The following is a 27,728-nucleotide window of genomic DNA, read 5'->3' as shown; positions in this document are numbered from 1 at the left end:
GTGAGCACCCTTTTGCAACTTGCTTTGATTTTATCGGAATTTGCACTGATTGTTCTTGATGTGGATTCGGTGTAAAACCGAGAGTTTGTCGTGTGGCCGCACCACGTTCACCTTTTTCACGTCGCTCTGATACTTCTAATTTAACATGCAGTGAAGTGGATTTCATTCATTTTTAGCTCGCCTGTTTGAAGAACAGAGAGCTATAGTGATACCCCGGCGTGAGCGTCAGCATCAGCGTCAGTGTGAGCATCAGCGTGAGCGTGAGCGTCAGCGTGAGCATCAGCGTGAGCATGAGCGTCAGTGTCAGCGTCAGCTTGAGTATGAGCGTGAGTGTCAGTGTCAGCATGAGTATGAGCGTCAGCGTGAGCGTCAGCGTGAGCATCAGCGTCAGCGTGAGTATGAGCGTGAGCGTCAGTGTCAGCGTGAGTATGAGCATCAGCGTCAGCTTGAGCGTGAGTATGAGCGCCAGCGTCAGTGTCAGCGTGAGTATGAGCGTCAGCATCAGTGTCAGCGTGAGTATGAGCGTCAGCGTCAGCGTGAGTATGAGCGTCAGCGTCAGTGTCAGCGTGAGTATGAGCGTCAGCGTCAGCGTGAGCGTCAGCGTGAGTATGAGCGTCAGCGTCAGTGTCAGCGTGAGTATGAACGTGAGCGTCAGCGTCAGTGTCAGCGTGAGTATGAGCGTCAGCGTGAGCATCAGCGTCAGCGTGAGCATCAGCGTCAGCGTGAGCATCAGCGTCAGCTTGAGCGTGAGTATGAGCGTCAGCGTCAGTGTCAGCGTGAGTATGAGCGTCAGCATCAGCGTGAGCATCAGCGTGAGCGTGAAAATGTTAAAGTTTTTGGTGCAAGTTGTTTCCTTTCTAATGTCTTTATCTACCACACTATTTTTTTTACTGATTACAATATACAAATACATATATTGCTTTAAAATTATTTGGATCAGACTTCACTGCAATGCTTTATAAAAAATATTATTAGACTAGTCTTTTAAAAACGATAAATGTATAAACAGGCGAGCATTGGGTGGCTTTGACACCATCTCTGGTTTATCTTGCTCACAGAAGAACGAACATCAATGCTCAGTCGCTTACCACTGATCGTTTCAATGGGTGGCACTCGTAAACCCCGATAAAAAGTTATGACGGTCAAGGACATGTCGCACAGCGAGATAGCAGGGCAAAGGAGTGAGATGAGTCGCATTGTTCCATGCAGCGTAAGAAAGGTCGTCGACTACCTCTCAGAAACAGCCTTGTAACGGTCACCTTCCATAGTGTGCAAAAAGTGTTCCCTAATAGCAAAAAAACCTCGTTATAGCGAAATTGCATTGTGTGAAACTGTGTTAAGCGAGGACTTGCTCTGCTTATTTAAGCGAGGAATCTGACTGTTATTAGATGTATGACTTTTGAATGTGGGTTGTTTTTTTGGGCCTCCGCATTGTGATTATATTTTCTGACTGAGGCTTGTGACTTCCCCTGAACGCGGTGGCTGGTTGCGTTGTACGTGCACAGCTCGGTGGATCATCCCCTGCCACGTTCCGTGACGTTAAACACTGTGAATTGGTTATAACACGTAGTTATTCTCACCATCGATGTGTAAATGTTTAAATCGATGCTCTATACGTTTATATGATGCAATCAGACTCTTTATTAACATTGTTTACAAAGACCAATCCAGCTGATTGAACAACGTTGTGAGAATCACATTCATCAGTGAGATGGAAACTGGTGTTTCCAACAATATTGTTGTGTGTTTTTGATTTAATGTGGTGCCAGATGTACCTGATTTGATTGCATAATAGTTTTTGTATCGGTACTGAGAACATTCAGTTCCACAGTCAAATTTAATGTGGCAACGGAGGCTTACATGACCTGTGATACGCATAGCAATGGGATGGTCTGTTTCAGCATTCACATTTGAGCGCCTACATCGTTAAGCTGGGATCCCTGCTTCGTTTCAAGTCCCATATATTGTGTTTATTTATCCAACGTCGACTCACTTTGTTTAAATTAATGTAAAACTTGAACATTACTCAGTAGAGCGCAAACCTCCGCCAGGCTGAACAGTTTACGTTTTGTGTCCCACTGATGTGCCGGATCTGGATCCAGACCTGCAAAATCGAATCGACTTGTTCTCGTCACCCAACGAACTTGTCTACCTTGTTCCGTCCAAACCCATCCACAACTTTTTTTGAGATAACATTGCTGTACTGTTTATCGTTTTGGCCCTGTCTCTCAATTGTGAAGAATCACGTGAGAACTTCTCATACCTGGATCCGGATCTTCAGCAGAATCGGATTGATTCGTCCTTTTCACACACCCAACCTGCGCTCCAAGTTTCGTTCGAATCAGTCCATCACATTTTGAGATACGCTGCTCACAATCGGGCAGACGGACAAACAAACAGGGGCGAAAAGATAACTTCCGTCCACCTTTGGTGGCGAGGTAAAAATGGGTTACCGTACGATTTGGAAAATACATTTATATCCATTGCTGTGAACAGTCCAGTGAACTCGGAGTGTGTAATGTGGGCATCACCTAGCTTCGATGCCGTCTACCATCCCTCCTTGTGTGGCTTCCCTCAGAACCACCACATTTTGAAGACATCATGGAAGATGTGGAAGCAGTTTGTGGACAGACAGCTCGCCTCACGGTGGTTGTTGAGGGAAGACCACTACCAGATGTTCTGTGGTTTAAAGTAAGCCCCAAGTAAATGCTTGCATAAGTGAGATGGCTGAAGCCTAAAGTTTACTTGAATAGTTGTTTTCATTTTGATACAGTAAAGGTTGAATTATTCAACATGATTCCTTTATTTATTGGCATGCTTGTTGTCAATATTCACAATAGGACACTGGAATACTAAAGAGAGGGCAACATGGGGACCCCTTATCGACTTGGCTCGATGGGCTACAGTTTACGTTTTGTATCCCACTGATAGGCCGGATTTGCATTCGGACCTGAACTGAAATCCAATCGGCTTGTTCTCGTCACCTACCCAACTCAGACACCAAAGTTTTGTCATAATCTGTCCACAACTTTTTTGAAATATCAAGCTATATAGTAACTCGATTTTGGCCCTATCTCTCAATGGTGAAGATCACGAAAAATAAATAAATAATTATTGCATCTGGATCCGGATATAGATCGTCACCAAAATTGAATCAATTCGTCCTTGACAAACTCCCAACCTGTCCGCCAGGTGTTGTCGTAATCCTTGCAGAACTTTTTGAGATATCATGATATGTATCGGTTTTGGCCCTACGCCTTAATGGTGAAGAATCTCTTTGAAAAAAAATTCTCGTATCCGGATCCAGATCTTCATCAAAATCGAATCAATTCGTCCTTGAAACACACCCAACCTATTCACCGAGTTTCGTCCGAACCCATCCATTACGTTTTGAGATATCCTGTTCATAGACATACAGACAAACACCGACAAACGGGTGAAAACCATCCACTTCCGGTGGCGGAGGTACAATAACCAAAATAAAATCCTAACGCTGCATTGAAACAAAACTGCAAGTCCTAATTAGAGAATGAACACAATGTAAGAAGTTTGCTATCTCTACATTTTGGGAACATGCATGTGGAGAGTTGGTTCACTTATTTTGTTGCAGTACATCATATCACAAAACAACTGATCGTTGCCTCTTCGACGAGAATCGTAATGGCGTGAAGTCACACGTCCCTTGAGTGCATTATCGGTTTTCTCTGTTACCTTTGCTCCTGCTTGGCCAGTGTGCTGGCAATAGCTCTTCCACTCTTCACAAAGAACACTGTTGTGGAGATACAGCTAATATACAAATTGTTGCGGTGCTGGCGGTCCAGGTTAATACCCCCCCACCTCTTCACCCGAGTCAAATTATGGTGATGGGCGGTTAACACCGCCAGCCTGGATGGTTGAGCGATTTTTCCCCCCCCCCCCTCCTTATTAGGAGGCGGAAACGTTGATCCTCGGAGATTATAATGTGCGTGGGAAGGGCAGGGCACAATGGTGGAGCGACGAAGTAACGGGGAAGCACAGCACAGGGGGTTTATACTCGAACTCCATGACAAATACACCGACAAAGCAGCTTAAAATAACCATGGAATTTAATGAAAATAGACAAATATTTACAAAGGACAATAATCAGAATATAATAATACGTGAGGGAAACTAAAGTCTAAGTCTAGGCGCCTCGACATACAGACGAGGAGAAACTGAATAAAAGAAAATCCTTCCTTTATTCTGGCACTTAGCTTGGTTCAGAGATGGCCTTCGTGTAACTTGGAATCGAGGTGCTGCGTCCTGCACGTGTCGTCATGCCAAAAAAATGGCACCAAGCGATGCCGTGGCTTTGCAGAATTGCGCCGTTCCCTTCAGTGACACACACGAGGCCTCAAGGCCCGTCCCACATGGCCATCAGAGTCGATGGCCAACATCTTGCTCAGTACTTGAGCCAATTTCCTTCAGCACGAATACGAGAATTGTGTCGTCTTCTTCATGCGTCGAAGGAAAGCCAGCCGTAAATCCCTGTTCTAACAGGCCGTCTCCGAGCTACATTCTCTCTTGACCACGTGCGTCCCTCACTCCGCACTCATGTGTTCCTTCCCTCTTTACTCTGTCTGACATCACTCTGAACAACGCCTCCCTCCTGGGGCATGGCTTGCTCACACCAAACCCAGAAAGGCAGGGCTTCTACCTGCTCGGCGCGTTTGGCTCACTTGTAAATGCAAAAACGTAGGAATAGGTTACAGGGCGGCAATCACATACTGGGGGAACTTATTCGTAATCCCTATCTAATTAACACCGCACCAACCCCCTGTTGGGACAAGTAACACTTTAGCTCACAGTTTCCCTACTTGGTTTACATCACGATGTCTCCTACACGTCCACGGACCAAACAACTCTATTTAATCCTAACTTTTATATTAAATTCCTCCGTCTACCCCCATGTTAATAAGAGGCTGATTATATGTTGGTTTAGCAGATGTATAATGAAATAGTTCCATCATGGCTGCTCAATGAAAAAGTGTTTCTCAATCATTGCCAGCATTCAGCGACTGTTATGGACACTGTGGGACCTTGAACATCCAACGAATGTTGGCAGATAGAATGCTCAGTTTAACGTCCACCTGGAGGATGGCACACGTATTAATGCCTTACCCTGCCTGTGAAACATCAGGATGACAGTTTATAGCTGGGGTGAGATTTGAACCCAGACGAGACAGCTCAGAAGCAAGTATGCATGTCTCGGCCATCCTGCTGTGAGCCTCCTGGGTTTTACGAAGTCAGTAAAACCTCAATGTGATATATATATATGGAATCGCGCATGACATTTAATGTGCACATTCATTCACGTGCCTCTTCTATCCCTTATTTTACAACTGTTGCTGTATTTACAGAAGAAAATTACTAAAGCTATAAATTAAATAAAGAGCTCATTCTAATCACGAATTGTTGATCGACTCGAGTTATACAGTGGCTTGCAGAATGCAAGCACAATCCACACCATCAAATACATCGAGGTCTCTTACAATCCACATCATCAAATATTGTACACCACTTACCCCCAACTCTGTCGCCTTGTGCTGCACGGCAGCATCGCTGGGTGCCGGAGGCACCCCGCTATGTTGCGCGCTGGAGGACATGTTTTATTTATTTATTTGGCATGGGGCCGGTGTACTTTGAATGCAGCTCAACTTGGAAAAGCTTCTGCTTATTATATAATCACAAATACCACCCGTCTGTAGCATAAAACTGTACGTGCGCTCAGGATGGACAAGGAGGATCTCGGGCAAAGAAGAATTTTGGAACTCAACGTAGGGCAAAGAAGATTTTTGTCTCTCAAGGAACACTGGATACCATTGACCAGAACCGCAGGGCTAGACTTAATGGCAGAGCTGAGCTGTTTAGGGAGTTGAGGCATAAAACTTTACGTGTGTACTGAGGGTGGACAAGGAGGCCTATGTGCGAGGAATCTGTGAGGGGGTAGAGCATCACCTGTGGTCAAGTGATTCTTGCCCTGTTTACAGGGGAATTCACGCGTTGCATTCCTCCAAGCCCGTCCATTGGTTTACTGCAGTTAGAGCGGAGGGTGGTGGGCTCTTGACAGCGGACTCTGAAGTGAAGGCCCCTGGGCTGGTTACTTTGAGCGGCTTGACCGGGCTGATCCACCAGCTGTTACGTTGGACATCATGGGTGTTATTATCCCAATTGCTGACCGTCCAATCAACTGTGATCCACCTTCATTTGGGGAAACACAGGCTGTGGTGAACCGGTTGAAATGTGGCAAAGCTCCTGGGATCTGTGGCATCCATGCTGAACTTCTCAAGGCTGGTGGAAATGCTGTACTCATGTCATTGCATGCAGTTCTGTGCTTTACCTGGAACACAGGTATCATCCCAACTGACTGGAAGAGGAGCCTTGTTGTCCCTCTCTGGAAAGGGAAGGGTGATCGCCAAGACTGCAACAACTACCGAGGGGTGACGCTGCTCTGTGCCACGCAAGGACTTTTCTCAGATAATTCTTGATCGGGTTCACCACCATCTGCTTGAGCGCCAGTGCCCAGAGCAGTCAGGCTTTACACCAAAAAGGTGAACGATTGACCTTATCCTTTCTCATCAGGTCCTTACCGAACGCATATGAGAGTTTGGCAGGGGCTGCTTGCAGCCTATATTGATCTCTGTAAAGCGTTCGATTCAGTGAATCTCCCCATCCAGCTTGACAGAGCTCAAGTTCTGTCACGTTGGATGGGGAGTGTTGGTAAACAGCAATCTTCAAGTCTTTCCACAAATTCTCAATGGGTTTCAAGTCTGGCCTTTTTCTAGGCCTCTAAAGAACTTTCACATTCTTGTTCTGAAGTCATTCCAATGTTGCCTGGGCTGTATGCTTGGGGTCATTGTCCTTTTGGAACATAAATCTTTCTTTTGCACTCTGAAGCAGGTTCTCCTCAATAATTTGCCTATATTTGGCTCCATTCATTGTTCCCTCTATCCTTACAAGTCTCCTAGTCCATGCTGCTGAAAAGCACCCCCATAGCATGATGCTGCCACCACCAAGCACGGTAGGGATGGTGTTAGATGGGTGATGAGCTGTGCTTAGTTTCCACCAGACATAGCGCTTTGCATTCAGGCCAAAGAGTTCAATTTTCGTCTCATCAGCACACAGAATACTTTGCCTCATGCTCTCAGTCTTTCACATGTCTTTTTGTAAACTCCAGGTGTGCTGTCATGTGCCTTTTTCTCAGGAGTGGCTTCTGTCTGGCCACTCTCCCATAAAGCCTACATTTGTGAAGTGCTGCAGAGATTGTTGTCCTTCCAGCAGGTTCTCCCTTCTCAGCCTTGGAACTCTGTAGTTCTGTCAGAGTGGTCATTGTGTTCTTGGTCACCTCCCTGAGCAAGGTCCTTTTTGCTCAGTTGCTCAGTTTGGCCAGATGGCCAGTTCTAGGAAGAGTCGAGGTAGTTTCATATTCTTTCCATTTCCTAAATATGGAGCTCACTGTGCTCTTGGGAACGTTCAACATTCTCAAAAATTGTTTTACACACTTCCCAGTGCAATGCCTCATCACAATTCTATCTCTGAGTTATACAGACAGTTCCTTGGACTTCATGGTGGAGTTTCTGCTCTGACATGCATCGTCAACTGTGGGACCTTATATAAAAAGGTGTGTTTCTTTCTCATATAAACCATGTCAAATCAATTGAATTGGCCCCAGGTGGACTCCAATTGAGTTGTAGAGACATCTCAAGGATGATCAAAGGAAATTGGATGCACCTGAGCTCAATTTGAAGTGTCATAACATGATGGAGTGGGGAGGGAGGGGAAGGGATGGGATAAAGGGAGGGGATGGGGTGGGAGAAGGGTGAGAAAGGAGTTTGAGGAGAGACCCATCATTTCCCGGCAACACCAGGTATCCCTGCTGGTATATATATATATATATATATATATATATATATATATATATATATATATATATATATATATATATATATATTTTACACATTTTTAAAGCAGAACAAGGTGCTTCCAACCAAAAGTAAAAACTAGATCGACGACTCAATTTGGGCAAAAAGCGAGGGCATACCTAGTCTCAGGCAACGTTTCGCCCATGGTAGAATCTGGTACCATCTGTTTCTACCATCTGCCCATGGTAGAATAGGATAGAGCGGAAACCTAGGTTGGTTTCTGTCCAGGTAGCATATATGGGGGGGGGGGGGTTCAGGGTGGGGGGAAGACCCAATTCTCTCTGTAAATGCGTATCCTATAGTGCCACTCGGTGGTATCCAGTATTACAAATCATCTTCTTATACGAGGAAAGTTGAAACAGCTAAACAATATGCATTACGGTAATGTTGAAATTTGAGTGAGAATCATTAAAAATTTTCAAAATGTTTCATTTCACTCATTTTAAACACAAGTTCAAACCAAAGCATCCAACATGGAGCTTCGCAGAAAAGTGGAAGTGATTTTTGTGCACACTGTATGAAAACATCAAGGATGGTTGACAAAGGTAATGTTAACTGACTTCCAAGCAGATCGAAGACTACCTTGGGGAAATGATGGAGTGAATAGAATAGAATGGAATGTTTGTGAAGTACAACATGCTGTCTTTGAAATATAGCCATCAGCAAAGCGATGGGTACTTTCTTCATGTAAAACACACACACACACACACACACACACACACACACACACACACACGTTCAAAAACACACCTGAGCTTTGTGCATGCCAAGCTGACTCGGCCTTCAGTCAAAGTCCTCAATATCATCCCGTTTTGGCGCTTCTACTTCACTATGGTCTACCGAGGTGGGCCGGCAGAAACAAATACACACCGACATTCAGCAATTGCATGTGCATACATGTATACCACCATCCCAGCCGGTCCTGGCACAAAACAGAGGAAACTAGCACTCATAGAGTGCATACCTTTGCCGCCACTACTTTTTTTGTTCTTGGTACGAGTGTGGGGAACTGGTTTCATATGAATGGTCTTATGACACAAACCACATATCTATAATGTCATGACCCCCCCCCCGACTTTCGGGGGCTATGGACTAAACAACAATCAACTCACGTCGTTTTGGCGAGTCTTCACTCGCAAGCTCGGTGAATACAACATTTCAACAAGAGAAGGTAATCTCGTTTGATGCTGGTTTCATGCAAATCGAATAAGAATTGACTGAGTTATGCCGAAAACCGCATATTTTTCAAGGGTGTGACCCCCCCCCGACATTTTACCCCAACCGGTGACATGTGTTATGACGTCATTGTGTCACAAGATTGGGCATTAAATTCTGAACATTTTGGTGCTGGGTTCATGTAAAGCGGACAAGAATTGACCGCGTTATGACAAAAAACGCATATTTTTCAAGGTCGTGACCCACCTGACCTTTGACCCCTAACCGGTAACAAGAGTATGGGCGTCATTGTGTCATATTGCATATCACAAGATGAGGTGTTGAATTCTGAACATTTTGGCGTTAGTTGCATGCAAAATGAATAAAAATTGACCGTGTTATCGTAAAAAGACGATTTTGACCTTTTCGTGACCTTGACCTTGACCTTTGACCCGAACGATCCCAAAATCTAATCGCTTCCTGGCTAATAACCAATCATCCCACCAAATTTCATGCAATTAGGTTTAATACTTTGTGAGTTATACGAATCACAAGATTACAAATAAATAAATAAATACACGCCGACCAAAACATAACCTTTCGCAGAATGCGAAGGTAAACAACACCACATGTACATCTTTATACATGTTTCGCTCTCAGAATCCAATGCACCAGAAATAAATGTTGGGGGCAATCAGAACCACCAAACAACTAGCCTCACAACCGACACCACTTGACCTACCTCCATAAACTTCCTTCAAATCCATTTAGAGCCTTTCACTGCTACCTGAAACCACTTTTCCAACACATCTTTCTTCTTGCCCTCCCACTTCCTCCAAGTCGTGCCAGGAAAGCATAAAAGTAGTTACCGCCACATCCTCCCCAACCTGCATCTCAAATGGCTGACAATATATGTGCCAACCCTTCTCCCAATACTCCACTTCCTAACTCACCGTTCCTTCCACTTTTTACAATCGTGCACCTCCTCCATTTTCTCTTCCCAAAATACTGATAACTCCTCTAATACAACCTGCCTGGCTCCACCTTTGTGTTCCGTTCTCCTCCATTGTGTAGCTTGTTACAAGGTCGATATCGATGAGGTGCAAATTGCACCTTCGTTACAGTTAACTGAGTGAACCAATTATTATTTTTTTTTAATTCCCCTTCCCACCAGGATGACGAGTTACTCGCTGAGAGCAACCACCTGAGCTTCGTGTACGAAGACAGTGAGTGTTCCCTGGTGCTGCTGAACGTGACGGAGTCCGACTGTGGTGTGTACACCTGCACTGCACGGAACATCGCCGGAGAATGTTCCTGCAAAGCGGATTTGAGCCTGCATACAGGTACACATGGCAGGTGAAAGGACTTTAATAGCTTTTTTTTTGTTCCACACAAACTGTGAGTTTGATTAAAGGTACCCCTTTAATCAATTAAGAAGTAGAGATTGTGCTCATTTTGATTTTACTGGCAGAGAGGGAGGAAGTCACCGATGAGGAATTGCTCAGGAGAATGCGGCGCGTTTTGGACTTTTTCGATGTGAAGGAAGAGATCGGCAGGTTTGCTTCATCACCTGCACAAGTGAAAATGTTAAGATTTATAACTTCCTAGAAACATGATAGAAAAAAAATAGCCCCACAGTTTGGAAACAACAAAACAGTAAAAGTGTCTTCCTTGGGAGTGACGGAGCTGTTTGTAAGACGAGCTTCGCACGGAGTCCGCAGTAATACCTGGGGGGATGATTCAGTTTACGAGTTTCATGAAACTTCGTTGAAGGACGAGGCCATTAAGGCCCATAAAGCCTGCGCGATCCTTGCGATATATAGGTACCCGCCTATCCCCACGACTTCTCGGTAGATCTAACTCAATTTTTAAAACCATCCACTGTTTCTGCTGTCAGTACCTTTCCAGGGAGACTATTCCAAGCACTAATTACTCTCTGAGTGAAGGACTCTCATCTTAATACCGTCTTGACTCTCCTCTTATTGACTCTAAGGCCGTGGCCACTGGTCTTGTCACTGTCCATTCTGCTGAAAAACTCCTCTGCATTTATTTTGTCGATACCCTTCATTATCTTAAACATCTCTATCAGATCCCCTCGTGATGACCTCCTTTCTCATGTAAAAAAAAAAAAAATCCTTTCTTCTTTGGCTGCTTCCACATAGCTGTCTCGCTATGTGGAAAATCAATCTAGTTGCTTTATGCTTTACCCTCTCGACTGCAGCTCGGTCCTTTCTCAGATGTGGAAACCAAAACACAATACAGTAATTATAGATGAGGCCTCACTAAATTCCTGTTCAGTGTTAAAACTACCTCTTTTGATTTATTATAACTTATCCCCCTACAAACACATCCGAAAACCATGTTAGTTTTACCAATAGCTGCCTGGCACTGTGCTGTCCGCTTGCTCCCCGTATCTATTACCACCCCCATATCCTTCTCATGTGTGACCTGCTCCAAGACTGCCCCTTGCATTATATTATCTCTATTTTAATTATCCTTACCCATCCCAATCACCTTACATTTATTTATATTAAACTGCAGCTTTCAATATTTTGCTCAATCTCTGAAAGCATCTCGGCTTTCCTGAATCCAATCACCCCCCTCTCAGCTACCTACATTACCTCCAAGCGTAGTGTCTTGTGCAAATCTGGAAAGCCGTCTGTTCACCCCACAATCCAAATCGTTGATGCAAATTATGAAAAAAATAATGGTCCTTGTACTGATCCCTGAGATACCCCACTGCTTCCAGTGCCTATAGAAAGTCTACACCCCCCTTTCAAATTTTTCACCTTTTGTTGCCTTATATCCTGGAATTGAATTTCATTAAATCAGACTTTTTCCATATTTATTTACACATCGTAACCCACAACTTCGAAGTGAAAAAACAATTTCAGAAAATTAATTAAAAATAAAAAAATTTAATATCTTGGTTGGATAAGTGTCCACTCCCCCCCCTTCCCCTCCCCCCTCCCCTCCCCCCCCACTGTTAATACTTGGTGGAAGCACCTTTAACAGCAATTGCAGCTGTGATTCTGTTGGCATAGGTCTCCACCAACTTTGCACTCCCTGATTGGGCAATATTTGTCCATTCTATACAAAACTGTTGTTCAAGCTCAGTCAAATTGCGTGGGGAGCGTAATCTTCAAGTCATGCCACAGATTTTCGATTGGATTTACGTCGGGGCTCTGACTGAGCCACTCAAGGACATCTATCTTTTTGTTTTTTTAGCCACTCCAGTGTAGCTTTGGCTGTGTGCTTCGGGTCGTTGTCATGCTGGAAGGTGAAATTCCATCCCAATTTCAGCTTTCTTGCAGAGGGCAGCAGGTTTTCCTCTTGGATTCTTCTGTATTTTGCTCCATCCATTTTCCCTTCCATCGTGACAAGTGCCCCAATCCCTGCTGATGAGAAACATCCCCATAACATGATGGCTATCGAGATGTTTTTTCACCTGTCGGAACTGTTAGTCGCAGTATAACAGCTTTCTTTGTAGTCCATTATCATATGCTTTCTGAAAGTCTAGATACTCTACATCCACTGCACTTCAATCATCCAACCAGTTTGGGGCCATTCAAAAATTACATAATGCATGGGGGGTTGGGTGGGGTGAATGTCCAAACCTTATGGAATGCTACAGGGTGGAGTGAGAGTGTCTCCAGTGCCATTACATAATGCTAAATCGCTCAATGACAACTTTGTTCCAGGCACCCTTTATTTAAAGATGCAAGTATTTAATAATAGTACATGTATTCAATACATTAATGATAAAAGAAAATTGCTTTGTTTAAACATCATCTGCCCATGGTAGTCATTGAGTTTGAGGAGGAAGTAGTGGTGTAAGCATGCCAACAGATACATGGGTGGAGTTTCCAAACTATCCGTGTCAACGTCATCCTCATCAAGCCAAAAGACGCAGGACAATTTCAAAGATACACTCAATAATAAATACCTTTGACCAAAATGAGAGCAGATGGCCTTTTTGCTTCATTACCTCTGCCACCAAAGGTGGATGGGGGTTATGTTGTCACCTCTGCCTGTCTGTCTGTCTGTCTGTTTCTCTGTCTGTCTGTCTGTGAACAGGATATCTCAAAACGTTTTGGACGGACTCAGACAAAACTTGGTGCACTTGTTGGGTGTGTGACGAGGAAGAATTTATTCAATATCGGTGAAGATCCGAATCCGGATCCGAGAAGTTTAAAAGTGGTTCTTCAGCATTGAGTGACAAGGCTAAAACCGATATATAGCAGGATATCTCAAAAAAGTTGTGGATGGATTCGAAAGAAACTTAGTGGACCGGTTGGGTGTGTGACAAGGACGAATCGATTCAATTTTGGTGACTATCTGAATCCAGATCTGGATACGATAATTATTTAGTTTTTAGCTCACCTGTTCGAAGAACAGAGAGCTATAGCGATACCCCCGGCATGAGCGTCAGCGTCAGCGTGAGCGTGAAAATGTTAAAGTTTTTGGTGAAAGTTATTTCTTTCTAATGTTTTTATCTACCACACTATTTTTTACTGATTACAATATACAAATACATATATTGCTTTAAAATTATTTGGATCGGACTTCACTGCAATGCTTTATAAAAAATATTATTAGACTAGTCTTTTAAAAACGATAAATGTATAAACAGGCGAGCATTGGGTGGCTTTGACACCAACTCTCTGGTTAAAGTGATTCTTCACCATTGAGTGATCGGGCCAAAAATGACATGTAGCACGATATCTCAAAAGGTTGTGGATGAGTTATGACAAAACTTGATGGATGAGTTGGATATGTGTCAAGAACAAACTGTTTGGATTTTGGTTCGGGTCTGGATCCAGATCCAGATCCAATCTATCAATGGGATGCAAAACGTAAAATGTTTAGTCTGGCAGAGGTATACTCTACCGAGTGCCGTTGTAGTTTCCACTTGTTTCCATTCCCGGATTTTCTCTGACACTGCATGTTGGATGCTATCGAGTTGCTTTATTTATTTCAACCCATATTTTCACAACTATGAGCTAAATGGCTTTCTTGGACATTTGTGGGTGAGCTTTCCCATAAGGTTGAATGAGATTCTCTTACAGCTTTTCTCTATCAGCCATGGTTTTGCCGAGAGACGTCACCGTAAACTGGTGACTGAAGAAAAAATGACGTCACTCCCCTAAGACGACGTTACATTTTGTTTTTTCATATCCTTTAAATTGTATGATTTTATTAAAACATGTTTTTATTTCACCAAGATCTGAACAGTATAAAATGTTATAAAATAATAATGAAATGCAATTTGCAAAATTACAAAATTAATATTGTTAGTGCAGTGTTGAGGACTATTCCATCATTGCTTTTTCCACAGACACTTAATCTCATTTTCAAATGAAAGCGATTCAACATATGTGTTTTTTGAAATGATTACTCCACTCCGAGCGATTAGTCTGATGACGTCATTACAGGGATTCCCACAACTGCCTGATCTTATTGACGGTACACTGGACCGACTCTGCTTGCTAAAATATAGTCCATAGTCACTGAAAAGAACAACAGGATAAATATTAAGTTATGGGGTTGGGGGATTGATTGGGGGTGGGGGGGGGTGTCTTCATCGAGCATTATGTAAAATTTTAGGGGAGTATGTTGAAGCGTTATGGAGCATTTTAGGGGGTGGGGTGTGTGTCAGAGTTGGGCAAAAAATGCATTACGTAAATCTTGAATGGCCCCTTTGAAACTACATCATAGAACTCTAGTAAATTTGTTAAACAAGTTGTTCCTTCAGTAAATCTGTGCCGACTGCCTTTAATTAGTTAGAAGTTATTTAAATGGTTCCCTTTCGGTTCCTTAATTAATGGCTCCAACATTTCCCACAACGGAAGTTGAGCGAACAGGTTTATAGTTTCCCAATTTTGGATCCTCTATTAAATAACGATGTTATAGCTTTTACCTCTGGGAGCTTGCACAAAGAAGAAGCTAATTCTTGCAGAAAATTTATCTGTAAGGCTCACTTGGCTCTTCCCAGATGGGTTTGAGGGTAGTGGAGTATCGGCTGAAACCCGAATCCTATCCAGGTTCCTCCTGATGACTCCATCTTTGCTCTTTACTTTTACGGGTTCCTTCTTGGTCTTCCGTTTCATTACATTTGCTCCTCTCCAATCCTCCGGTGCCTGTCCCGACTCCAATAAGCTGTTAAAGATATCCGCTAACATCACGCTTCTATGGTCTGCCATCTCCCTCAGTACTCATAGATGCATATTATCAAGGTCCTGGAGCTTTATCATCCCTTAGTTTTTCTGGCTGTTTCTTCACTTCGTATCTTCCAATTTGGATCTCTTATAAAAGTCCTTGCTCACTTCCAAGACAGACACTCTCAGCTATTGAAAGTTCCCCTGACTGTTCCCATGTAAAGGTAGAGATAAGCTTCTCTTCCTTTAAAGCTTCCCTTCCTTTTCAATCATTTGTCGTTTCACCTGTATGTCAGGTCACTTTTCCAAGCAGTTTTCTTTTGGAGTACAGTACTTTAATTGGGGTGATTTGTTGGATAATGGCTCGGTTGCAATCTGTACAGTTCAAAACTTGACACCCACATTTATGGTCACTAATGTTCTTCATTCCCGCACAGGGGTGCATTTTCCGTTGTGAAGCGGGTGGTGGAGAGGGCAACGGGGGCACAGTTTTCTGCCAAGTTTGTGTCATGCGGCGCCCAGCACAAGACAGAGGCTCGGCGAGAACTGCAAATCCTCTCGCAGCTCGATTACAAACAAATCCTCCGCATCCATGATGCGTTCGAGACCAAGAGCCGACTTATCCTCATCACCGAGCTGTATCCTTCCTCTGAATCATACCTTTCCTCGAACCGTTATGGTGTTTCACCCACATTATTTGTTTCAGTATAAAAGAGAGAACCGGGCATACGAGCACTAGGCATACAAATGTGCACCATAAGCAGCGTCGTCTTAACTCGCATCAGATGTTTCACAGAAGAGCTGCTCGACAGGCTTGTAAAGAAACACTGCATTCGAGAACTTGAGGTAATTTGGTATTTACAGCCTTATCATTGTGTTCCTGTCATTCATGCTGCCAACAATGACTTGCGTACTCTTCGTGAAAGACACTGGGGCATTTTTAATGTCCTCCAATGATCAATGCTGGCCAACGGGTCCTCTGACTTTTACGTACTTAACGGAGTGCATGCACATTCATGCCTCGCCCTTCAGGCAAAACACCAGGATAACAGTTCATAGCTGGGTCGGGATTCAAACCAAGGCTAGACAGCTCAAAGACGAGGGCACACACCTCCGAACTATCCTGCTAGTTCACAACCTTAAAATAGGAACTGATTAATTGCAAGTTATTACAGAGGTTTTGGCTTTGGCTTCCTCATGCCACACATCAGGTCGAGCTGGTGCTGAAGGAAAGCATCGGGAAAGCAACCTTCTGGACTTTCAGTTTAACTCTCAGCTTTGTTGCGACTCATATTTTATTGTTGTTACCCTCGCCGAAGGATTCGGAGAGGGTATTACATTTGGATCCATTTGTTACTTGCAAAAACGAAGATTTTTCAACAATATTAGTTCGTCGATTTTGTTTGTCTGTCTGTCTGTTTGTTGCCTACAGGTCGCAATTTTAAACCGATCTTCACGAAACTTCACAACATGGTAGATTTTGCCATAAGGAAGAAGCTGATTGTTTTTGAGGTCAAAAGGTCAACATAGGCCAAAGGTCAACAACTAAGGGGGTATTTCTAAAATCCTCAATTTTTGCCTCATTGACTTGAAATTTGAAGAGGATTTGCATATTTGGTCAATGAATTCAACCACCAATTATTTTTGAGGTCAAATTCGTTAAATGGGTTTTGCAAGTATCGTGCTCTGCACGACGTCTTCTTCTTGTTTGTTTGTTTGTTTGTTTGTTTGTCCGCACAGAACTTTCATGTTTTTCTCTGCAACCGCTTGTTGGATTGAGACGAAATTTTCACCATTGGTGTGACTGCTCATGTGGAATGTTTTAATCATAATTTTGACGTCATAGGTCACATGTTGTGGCAGCCATATTGGAAAAACGGAAAAATTTGGACCTCTGTATCTCTGAAACCGCATCAAGGAAAAAATTGAAACTTGGCACACGGTAAGTACTCTTCATGGGGAATGAGTGATTTTTTTATGACATCATAGGTGTCCTCATTGTGACGTCATAATTGCATATAATAATTGAACGCCACATCCAATCAGTATGAAAATTTTTGAGGATCATCGAAGGATAAAATGGTTCACAAAAAAAGTTCATGATGTCATCGGTCACGTGATTCGGCAGCCATATTGTTAAAAAAAATACTTCAAAAATCTTCTCTGAAGTGGCTGAACAGATCGAGGCAAAACTTTACATGTTTGACCGCCTGTTCATGAGGAACAAAAGGTTCACACATATGATGTCATTGGTCACATGGTTTGGCAGCCATATTGGATTTACCCGAAAACCTATAAAAATTCACCACTCAAAAGAAGTCCCGGCAAGGGTTTGCAATCTCTGATTTCTTGTTTTGTTTTTTTATTCTACAGTATCCCATAATCATGTGTTTCTTGCTTTACCGAATATGTTAAATATCCAAATCGCACCTGGTGAGATAACAAGAGTGGAACAAACAAATGATTATAAAATTTACAACTTGTAAATCTATGTCACAAAATAAACTATGCTGTCAAGAACCTCCACAACTTGCATGTGGAAAATCTACATGACAAACACGGGGTTCAATGTCTTGCGGGGAATATCTAAGGCTCACAGAAAAGAAGAAAAAAATCCTGTGCAAATAACATGATGTGGAGGAGCATTATGACACAGTACATGAACATGCAATATCCTGCTGAGGTTATGACTTCAGGAAGGAAGTATTTGAACATTAATGGCCCATTTTATAATCCCTGTATCTTCAGGTGCAGGGCTTTGTGCAGCAGTTACTTGAAGGGCTCAATTTCCTGCATCACAATAACATCATGCACTTGGACATAAAGGTGAGAGTAAGGGAAGTGATAGCAGGTGTCAGCATAAAATGAGTGACCCCACATTGTGTGTTTAAAAGATAGTAATCGCCCTCATATTGTGATTCTTTGAGTTTTGTGCTTTTCATGTTTAACCCTCTTTTATTTTTGGCTCATTCACAGTTTTATACCCCCAAACCACACCTGCTCAATCTAGTTTTCTGCCACTTGGGCAGTGATTGACCTGAGGCAGGAACAACCAAGCCATTGGCCGACAGAAAGTTATTACATGGAATGAGGCATGAGCATGCCCAGGCAAAAATGCTCCTGTTAGAATTATAGTATATGAGAGCAGTACTCTCATATACTATAGTTCGTAACAGGTCCTACTACATTAGTTTGCAGAGAATACTATTTTTGAATGCTGGAATAGAATGAATGGATGCTAGAATGAGAATGCTAGAAATGCTACAGGAAAGGAATGCTATTTTTGCCACTCCAGAGCGTAAAAGTCTTGCATCAAAATAAGATGGCCTAATTGGCAGGACACTGGACTGGTATATGCCTGGTGTTGGCTTAATGGTTCGGGTGGTTGGTTTGGGATCCTTGGATCCTGAGTTCAAACCCCCCTTTCCTGTTGAATTAATTCCAGGTGGGGTTGACTCTGCCTGTCATCCTTCTGAGGTCGGCAAAATGAGTGCCAGCTTGCTGGTATCCTGTGACGGAGTCGCGACCCGTACAGGATTGTGTCCAATAGCCAAGGAGACTGTGTAGGCAGCACCAATGCTCTGCATAGAGTATGGTCCCAATGGATGGGTGGACTGGTATCCCTGAATGGCATTATTAAAGATCTTGGATTCTCAGATTCTGGAAAATTTCAGTGTCTACATAATTATCAATCCACCATTGAACCAAGACAGTTAAAAAAAACCCCAGCCAGCTCTCTAGTGACTATTAAGGAGGGAGGGATCTGTCTGTCCCACCTACCTGTTCTGTCTACATGTGATGTCAGTCTCTATTTTGTCATTGATTTGTACTGACGGCTGAAACCATGTGGGCATGTTATTGGAAGCAGTGACAGATTAACACATGGGCACGCAAGGCCCATGCCCAGGGACCCCAAGTTCAACTGGGCAGAGGCGGCGTGAGGGCCATGCAGCCCGTGCAATCGTATGAGGCCCCCAGATAACAAGGGGCACCCACATGACCGATAGTGGTTCACGGTCTTTCGAGATGGTGCCCCTGAGGGTGGGGTCTCACTTTTCCAACAAAACATATCAACTTGTGAGTGGTGATGAGCAGTGCAAATGAAATGCTCCATCTCAAGGAAAAAAAGCACTCTGATGTAAGGAACTACCAAGCCATTGGCCGACAGAAAGTTATTACATGGAATGAGGCATGAGCATGCCCAGGCAAAAATGCTCCTGTTAGAATTATAGTATATGAGAGCAGTACTCTCATATACTATAGTTGGTAACAGGTCCTACTACAGTAGTTTGGAGGGAATGGAGACAGTCAATCAGCTTGGAGAGCACTCCCCAAGTGGCTAACCATTCAAGCAATCACTATCTTGAAACAGTTGATAAGGAACAACTGGCTTAATAAGTGATATCAAGCTGATTGGTAATGGAACACCTTAACATGACACTTTTTTGCAAGGGGTAGATAGAGTAGGACACTATTTTTCCAATTTTCAGCATGACACTATTTTGGCGATAGAGTGGGAGGCAATAAGACATGGGAATTCCTTTGGAATTTTTGCAGTTGAGTCGAAAACAACATACGTAGGCTAAGCAAGTGCTAAAATAGCATGGAGTCCTCTTTTTGGGGGCAAAAGAATCACGGAGTGCTCTTTCCTTGGGGGGGGGGTGAAAATAAGTCCTCTTTTGTGGGTGAAAATAACTTGGAGTTCTCCTTTTTTGGGTGCTTTGGGCCGAAATATTTCTCATGCCCAGGACCCCCAAAAAATCTTAATCTGCCTCTGATTGGAAGCATAATTCGAAACGAAACGATCATAGCTATAACTACTGATCAAAGATTGCTTTACCCCATGCAGTCTTGAGAAATAGGACAATGAAAGGGTCTTTTGCATTTCCAAGCAAGATTTATAATAGCTTTGTTCGTGAACTTTGAATAACAGGCACGATGGCAACTGCACGAAGCCGATTGGTCAAACGGAACAGTCTAGAGCTGAAACTTTTCAAACTCACCCTCAGATTACGCGGCAAATTTGATTGGTCGAGGCGGCATAAAAGTGTTTGGCCAGGTACTGATAAACTAATGGTTTTTGGAAGTGCAAACAAGGTAATTTGTGTTGTACAGTGTTCCAATATATAATTCAATAAAATAAAATAAAATTTTAAAGGCTGTAGAACAATACTAAACAAACCATTGAATCAGAAGTTTATCGCCATTGACACTGCATCTTTTACACCACCTTATTTAACACATTAGATTAGTTCTTCGTGCCTGTTGTTTGTGTCCTTTATGGCGTCCCTCAAAACAGTAAATTTCCTGTTTGGAATGATTTTCAATTTTGTTTGAATGTCAGACAGGAAGACAGACAGACAGACAGACAGACAGACAGACTGAAGCAATTTCTATGCCTCGAGTGAGCATGTACACTCTTAGTGAGAGTCAATACAATTTGCCAAATTTAGAGCTAAAGTACTGTACTGTTCAACTGCAAGTTCATGTTTTGATTCATTCATGTTCAACAGTGTTCAAAATATAAAATTCAATTGAAATTAGGTTGTTCCTCGATCATAGAAATACACTGATAGACAGTCAAACAGAGTGAACCAATACGGAACTTTCGAAATGAAGTATTAATGCTAAATGAGGCCTTTTGCGAGTGTGTGTGTGTGTGTGTGTGTGTGTGTGTGTGTGTGTGTGTGTGTGTGTGTGTGTGTGTGTGTGTGTGTGTGTGTGTGTGTGTGTGTGTGTGTGTGTGTGTGTGTGTGTTTACACTGACACTTCTGCTCACCGCGCACTTTTAACCTGCCATTACAAGCACAAAATCTGTGATTCAAATCGTCTTTTAAACATAATTTTCAGCATTTCGACGATAGAGTGGGATTTTCAAAATGCTTAAAGATAATGGTTCTGTTCCTGAATGCAAATCAGACTCACGAGAATATAGGATACACAAGAAATATCCGTGGATGATTCCTTTCATTTCCTATTTCTACAATTAGCGAGTGGCGGCTGTGGTTATCACTCACACACACACACACACACACACACACACACACACACACACACACACACACACACACACACACACACACACACACACACACACACACACACACACACAGCACGGATGCTTCTCCTTTTACCAATAGATGCAAAAATCTCGTATCATTTTTCTTGTAGCCCTGCAACCAAAATATATATATATATACACATTTAAAATGTCCCACACATCTCCCACTCCCACTCCCCCCCCCCTTTTTTTCTCCCCCCAAACGATTAATAGTAAATATCATTTTCAACTTACCCTGTGCACTGACAAGCCCAGATATTATCTTTCCATGGATGTTAAAAAACACGAAGGTTTGGATATAACACACCCATCTACAAACCTTCAGCCTTTCACGGGCACACACCGTCAGGAGTTTTTGCAATACGGACTGTAAGATATCAACTTTTTGGACGAGTTGATCACCAAGTTGTCCAACTGTTTTGTTGTGCAGAAACACTCCCCTTTCTCACATTTATGCTTACAAGTACTTTCAGGTTCTTTAAAAGTTTTTTTTTAGTCGTTTCATTCTACTCCTTATCTGGGAAGCATGGAATATGGCCAGGCCGCCGTGATTTACTTCATTACTCGGGGGTTCTGCGCATCCGCCGAGCAATCTGCGTGGATTACATCATTTCAACAGTGCCATATTGTTTAACTCTGCTTTGCGTGCGGGGTAAAAATTAGGACAAAAATATCATTGTTTTTGTTTTATAATATATTTCCCTCTCCTCATTTATATTCTGTCTCCTAATATATTTCACTTGATATATTTCACAAAGATGGGTGTCTAGTGGGACAAGCCAAACGGTGTTTGTTCCCAGCCAGGTAACATCCTCATGAAATCTAATGACAACGATGACATCAAGATCTGCGACTTTGGCTTTGCCCAAGAGTGGGTTCCAGAAAAGGAGCAGTACAGCCTGTTTGGTACGCCAGAGTTCATTGCACCTGAAATCGTCAGCCAAAGGCCTGTCTCCCCCAGCGCGGACCTGTGGTGAGTCACATGGTCATCTACATTGACAAGTCAAGTAAACGAGAGGACAAAGGTCAATACAACAGCTAATAGAAGTCATATCTCCATAATATTTTTTTTGTTTTGTTCCGTTTCTGCCTCTTTTTTCCCTTCCACTTCTGTGATTGAGAGTTTGCGGCTGTAGCCATACTGTTCACTTCCTGGTCGTCTCCTCATTCTTCTCCATGTCATTTATTTACCCAACTCTCCCTCTATTATGTCCCTCCCCCCTGCCGTTGGTGTCCCCCCCCCATCGCCCCCCACCTTTCCAATATATATTTTTTCATTTTGTTCCATCTTGTTCCATTCTTTGTTTACTCGTCCATGAGCTTCGACTCTGTATACAAAGAAAAAAAAAAGAATTAAATACACTTACATAAGCAGCTTGATGGTGGATGGGTTAGCCTTGCTGATTTCCCCTCACTTCTGTGAATTAGATTCCCATGGCTTTTAAACGAAAAGTTTGTGCATTCCTGAAATGGAATGTGTTGACCTTTCATGGTGTAAGTCTGGCCTTAGAAACAGTCACAACTTGTCATGAGCACCCAAGTTATATCATGGAGCTTCTGGAACTCCATCACCATCCATCACTCCCAAACACACTCAAATATACATCTTATTGTTGTGCATTACAAGACGTTACCAGCTTTAATCACTGCAAGAAGAGGAATGTGTTATAGGTTGTAATGATAACGTGCATCGAGATGTACAAATGCACTTTGATTAGTTGGCCACCTCTTGCTACCTAAATTATCGACGAGTCCTCCTGTTGTTGATGACTAAGTAGCAGTCTCAACATATGGCACTTATGAAGGAGTTTCAATGACTTTGCAGTTGAAGCCAAAGAACTGCTATCACGGTCTTGATATTAATATCTTGATGAAACACAGAGACTGACTTCAAAGTATAAGTAATGTTGTATATTAGAAGGCAGGAATTGCAATTTTTCCATGGTACCAGCACAGAATGGCGTACTTTTATTGAAAGCTGCCGAGAGACGTTGATGTGTACAGTAACTACTGACCGCTTGCAGATGGGATAGCAGGCTTATTGCTCCTTCCTAAAGAATGGCCGATTCTATGATACCTCGCCCTACCTGCAGAGCGCCAGGTGTCAAATTTTGTTTAGTCGTGTCCCATTCTGCCGAAAATTGGAAATGGCAGTTTAAACATAAAGGAAAAGTTTTGCAGCAATACCATGAGGTTATGGACTTTCGTTACTCTCTTTACTTTGCTTGAAGGTCTTGAGAGGTAGGTCTAGGATATACTAGTTCCACTGTCCCCCTTAATAAACCTGGAGATTTCTGCAGAACAAATGCATCTCCTTAAGCTTAGATGCACACGATCAAGAGGACATTGCCTCATCTTTAAGATCCTGATTGTTCATCAAAGCATGACATAGATTTCCAATACCATCTTTTGCTGCATTTTTATTTGCTAACATCAACCGCAGGATCATTATCACCGATCACAAACAAAAATTTGTGGCATGAGTTTGAGCATGCAAGAGTGGCTCATATTCTAAACCTTTAAATCTGTGATGTTGAAGCAATAATAGGGAGACATGAGGGTACTCATCATCAGGCAACCTATTCAGTCAATTTCTTACAGCTGGTCACATTAGTTCTTGGTCGGGCCAAAATCCGTACAGCTAGTCACATCAGTCTTTGGTCGGGCCAGAATCCTTACAGCTAGTCACATTAGTCCTTGGTATGGCCAAAATCCTTACAGCTAGTCACATTAGTCCTTGGTCAGGCTAAAATCCTTACAGCTATTCACATTAGTCCTTGGTCGGGCCAAAATCCTTACAGCTCGTCACATTAGTCCTTGGTCAGGCCAAAATCCTTACAGCTGGTCACATTAGTCCTTGATACAGCCAAAATCCTTACAGCTATTCACATTAGTCCTTGGTATGGCCAAAATCCTTACAGCTGGTCACATTAGTCCTTGGTACGGCCAAAATCCTTACAGATGGTCACAATAGGCCAATCTGTAAAGGTGCAGACAATCTTAAGTGACCACCTGACTTGCCTTTTAAATGAGACTTTTCCATTGTTGCCTTAACATCATCATCAAGTCGCTTTTATATGAACCTAGGCATTTTGAGATTACGATTAGTGTTCCCGAATGTGCTATCCAATGTGCTTCCCACACCATATTCATTGTTTAAGAGATTATAACGTGTCTTCCTTTTTTTCTCTTTTTTCTCTTTTTTCATTTTTAGGTCTGTCGGAGTAATCACTTACATTTGGTAAGCATTTCATGCAATGTTAGCTGCAGACTCATATTAGTGATTTAGTACAGAATTCCAAACGGCATCCATCTCGTTTTTGTTGTCAGTCTCAGTGGGACATCACCTTTCGCTGGTGAAAATGACCGCGCCAGCCTTCTCCGTGTTCAGCAGGGCAAGTTTACATTTGATCGCTGTTTTCATCATCTTTCCGATCAGGCAATGGAATTCATCTCGTCATTACTCGTGATGGAGCCCTCGTAAGATGCGACATTTATTTTACACATCTCTTGATTGTACCCCGTGTGACTGATTTGTTATGTATCAATGTAGGCCATCAAAGCCAGCCTCACAATGTCTTTTTCATTGCCAGGAAGAGACCCTCTGCACTGGAATCATTTGATCACAACTGGTTTAAGGTAAGGATCAGACGTATGAATGGTATACCGCTCACACAAAATCCTCCATGCTAAATCGGTAGGTTAGGGGGCCATATATTTAATAGGCACACAAATATGGCAGAAATCTTGACCCTCCTCTCCCAAACTCTCCTCTTCTATACCTCCACAAACTCCCTGCCTCTGATTCAATCCCCACCCATGTACAAAGGACGCATTCAAAATGTGTGTCCATAATTTGGTGTCACATTGTCGGAACATCCTATGCCAAGAGAAATATTTATGCCAAAGCAGAAGTACTGCATTGCTTTCCAATAACAAAGCAGAATCGATTAAGTATACACTACATAAGATGGGAATTCTATTTTTTTTTTTTAGAAGAAACCCTTTTTGTGGAACCAACACAAGTTATTAAGGAAAAGCTTTGATTGATCAATGTATAATTTACCAGCTTCGTGCACATATTCCTTAAACATACTGATTGTCCCAAAGAGCGATGGAGATATTCAGCACGAGTATCAAACATACGCTCAAACTATCTCATGAATGCCTGACCCCCATTGGCACGTCCATCAACACCGACCTCTACATGATGCTTCTGATTTCACGTCAAATTGTGCTTTAAAGTAATATCTGATTGTTTTTTTCCAAACTGAAAGGTTTAAGTTGAAATAAAGTCCTTATGAGTGCATTTTGTACTAGTGAACACCCCACCGTCACACTGAGATCGGTATGAACAATTTACATGTAAACACCAAAACAAGGGGAGGGGTGCTTGATCGTGATTGTACCTGGGTGAGTAAGGGAGTTTTAAGAAAGTTGCGTGAATATTGAAAATGAGAAAAATGTACAAGTTGATCATATAGGGATGAGGTTGTTAATTTTGAAGAAATTGATGGTGAGAATGGAGTTAGTATGTAGATGTTGAGTAAACCGATCGAGTAAATTAATGGACTGTGGACAGCAAATGTGATAAAGAAGGTGCTGAATTTTGTGGACACTCATTGTCATTAAGCTTTTGAGTTGGCTGGCCCTGATGGGATGGCATGAATTTTTTTTTCCAATTAACATCAATATGAACATCTGCTCTGAGTCTGTGAGGCCAGTGGCTCAATCCTAACCTTGGCCAAGTCACACTAAACACTGAAAATAGTACTTGACACTCAGACATTTAAAGAAGAGAGCACAGATAAACCCCATCAGTTGGCATCCATGGGGAGGAGGAAATTTGTCCCGAGTTGCTCTGCTGAGTGTGAATCGCTATCGCTAGGTGATGACAAAAAGATGGTGTTGCCGGTACCTAGAGTATCCCTGGAAATTACATCACTTCCACCAAGCTCAGGAGCTCTGTTTGTCTAAAGTTAAGGTGTGTGTGTGTGTGTGTGTGTGTGTGTGTGTGTGTGTGTGTGTGTGTGTGTGTGTGTGTGTGTGTGTGTGTGTGTGTGTGTGTGTGTGTGTGTGTGTGTGTGTGTGTGTGTGTGTGTGTGTGATATTTATGTCATTGTTGCGGCTCCTCTATCAGCCTTTGACACTGTCGAAAAAAATTCAATAGTCCTTAAAGGAAACATGACAAATTCTAAAATAACAGAATCGACATTCAATTGTAATAAACAACTTAATAATTACTGAAAACATTTGGGATAAAAATACTGCAAATTAAATATTAATATATAATTAATGTGGCATGCCTTTTCCCATCCATCCATCCATTGGGACCATACTCTGTGCAGAGCATTGGTGCTGCCAAAGCAGTCTCCTTGGCTATTGGACACAATCCTAGACAGGTTGCCACTCCAACCCAGGATACCAGCAAGCTGGCACTCATTTTGCTGACCTCAGAAGGATGACAGGCAGAGTCAACCCCACCTGGTATTAATTCAACAGCCAAGTGTGATTTGAACTCAGGACCCAAGGATCCCAAGCCCACCACTCTAACCATTAAGCCAACACCAGGCATACATTGTAAATACCATGTTCTCATTGATTTGAGCTTCCCGTGCCACCACCTTCCCCTCATAAATACTATTGTTGACCTTTAATGATACAGGAAGCATACCATATGCAAATGGTGAAAATGTAGTTTGTGATGTTGTCAATGGCTATGCTTTCAATTCCTAAAGGCAGGTCCCTTGTTGGTTTGTACTCACCTCCAATTCCAAAACATAATGAATGTTAAGTTTTGATACAAATGCTGTTACGTGGAAGGGGGACGGGAGTGGGGTGATGGAATCCATAACTAGATTGCAGAATAGTATGGACATTATGATCGCATCGGTTAGTTTCCCCTTGTGACAGCTATTTGACTAGTGGGAAGTATTCTTGTGAAACGTGCACTGAGGAGGCAGTGAGTGTCCATGATAGAACAGAATTGGGTAAGGTTGTACCGTGAAAAACTTCCTGTAATTTTAAGGTGACAATTTGTCGCATTTAAGACCAAAGGCACATGGGAAAGCCTTTTGGGCATTTAAATGGCCAACAGATGTGCCATTCGGCCAAGAACTGTAGGCCACGGTGGCAAGGTCGTCTGTGGAGCCTTGGAGAGTGGTGTGACGCCAGAGTACGCGGCACTGCCCACCATAAGCGGAGGCCAATGACATCCCACCGTGTACCGAGGACGGGCCAGAGGACCTGCAGCGCAGAAGGACGGAGCCTCTGTGGAAAAATACTGCAGATCAGTTGGACTTGGACCTCGCCAGAATCAATACCTTACTCTCTTTTGCTTCATTGTCCAGACAGGAGGGCTGCACTGGATATGAGGGCACTACTTCCCAATCCCACACCTCCACCTCATCCATC

General features: G+C 42.8%; 1 protein-coding gene across 3 annotated transcripts in view; it reads left to right on the top strand.

Annotated features, from left to right (window-relative positions):
* Positions 1 to 27,728, top strand: part of LOC147021521 (striated muscle-specific serine/threonine-protein kinase-like) — a 178,242-nt gene that overhangs the window by 95,412 nt on the left and 55,102 nt on the right. For all 3 annotated transcript variants that reach the window (XM_085891534.1, XM_085891533.1, XM_085891532.1), the window contains 10 exons: positions 2,579 to 2,691; positions 10,270 to 10,438; positions 10,567 to 10,651; positions 15,691 to 15,891; positions 16,039 to 16,099; positions 18,002 to 18,079; positions 22,115 to 22,287; positions 24,529 to 24,555; positions 24,645 to 24,794; positions 24,908 to 24,953. In XM_085891534.1, the coding sequence (XP_085747660.1) occupies positions 2,579 to 2,691; positions 10,270 to 10,438; positions 10,567 to 10,651; positions 15,691 to 15,891; positions 16,039 to 16,099; positions 18,002 to 18,079; positions 22,115 to 22,287; positions 24,529 to 24,555; positions 24,645 to 24,794; positions 24,908 to 24,953 (1,103 nt within the window). The remainder of the gene's footprint in view (positions 1 to 2,578; positions 2,692 to 10,269; positions 10,439 to 10,566; positions 10,652 to 15,690; positions 15,892 to 16,038; positions 16,100 to 18,001; positions 18,080 to 22,114; positions 22,288 to 24,528; positions 24,556 to 24,644; positions 24,795 to 24,907; positions 24,954 to 27,728) is intronic.

Source organism: Eptatretus burgeri, chromosome 8 (assembly GCF_056783735.1).
Source record: "Eptatretus burgeri isolate ZD-2024b chromosome 8, Ebu_testis_v1, whole genome shotgun sequence".
Lineage (NCBI taxonomy): Eukaryota > Metazoa > Chordata > Myxini > Myxiniformes > Myxinidae > Eptatretus > Eptatretus burgeri.
The sequence above is the reverse complement of the archived record's forward strand: the minus strand, read 5'-3'. Positions and strand labels throughout refer to the sequence as shown.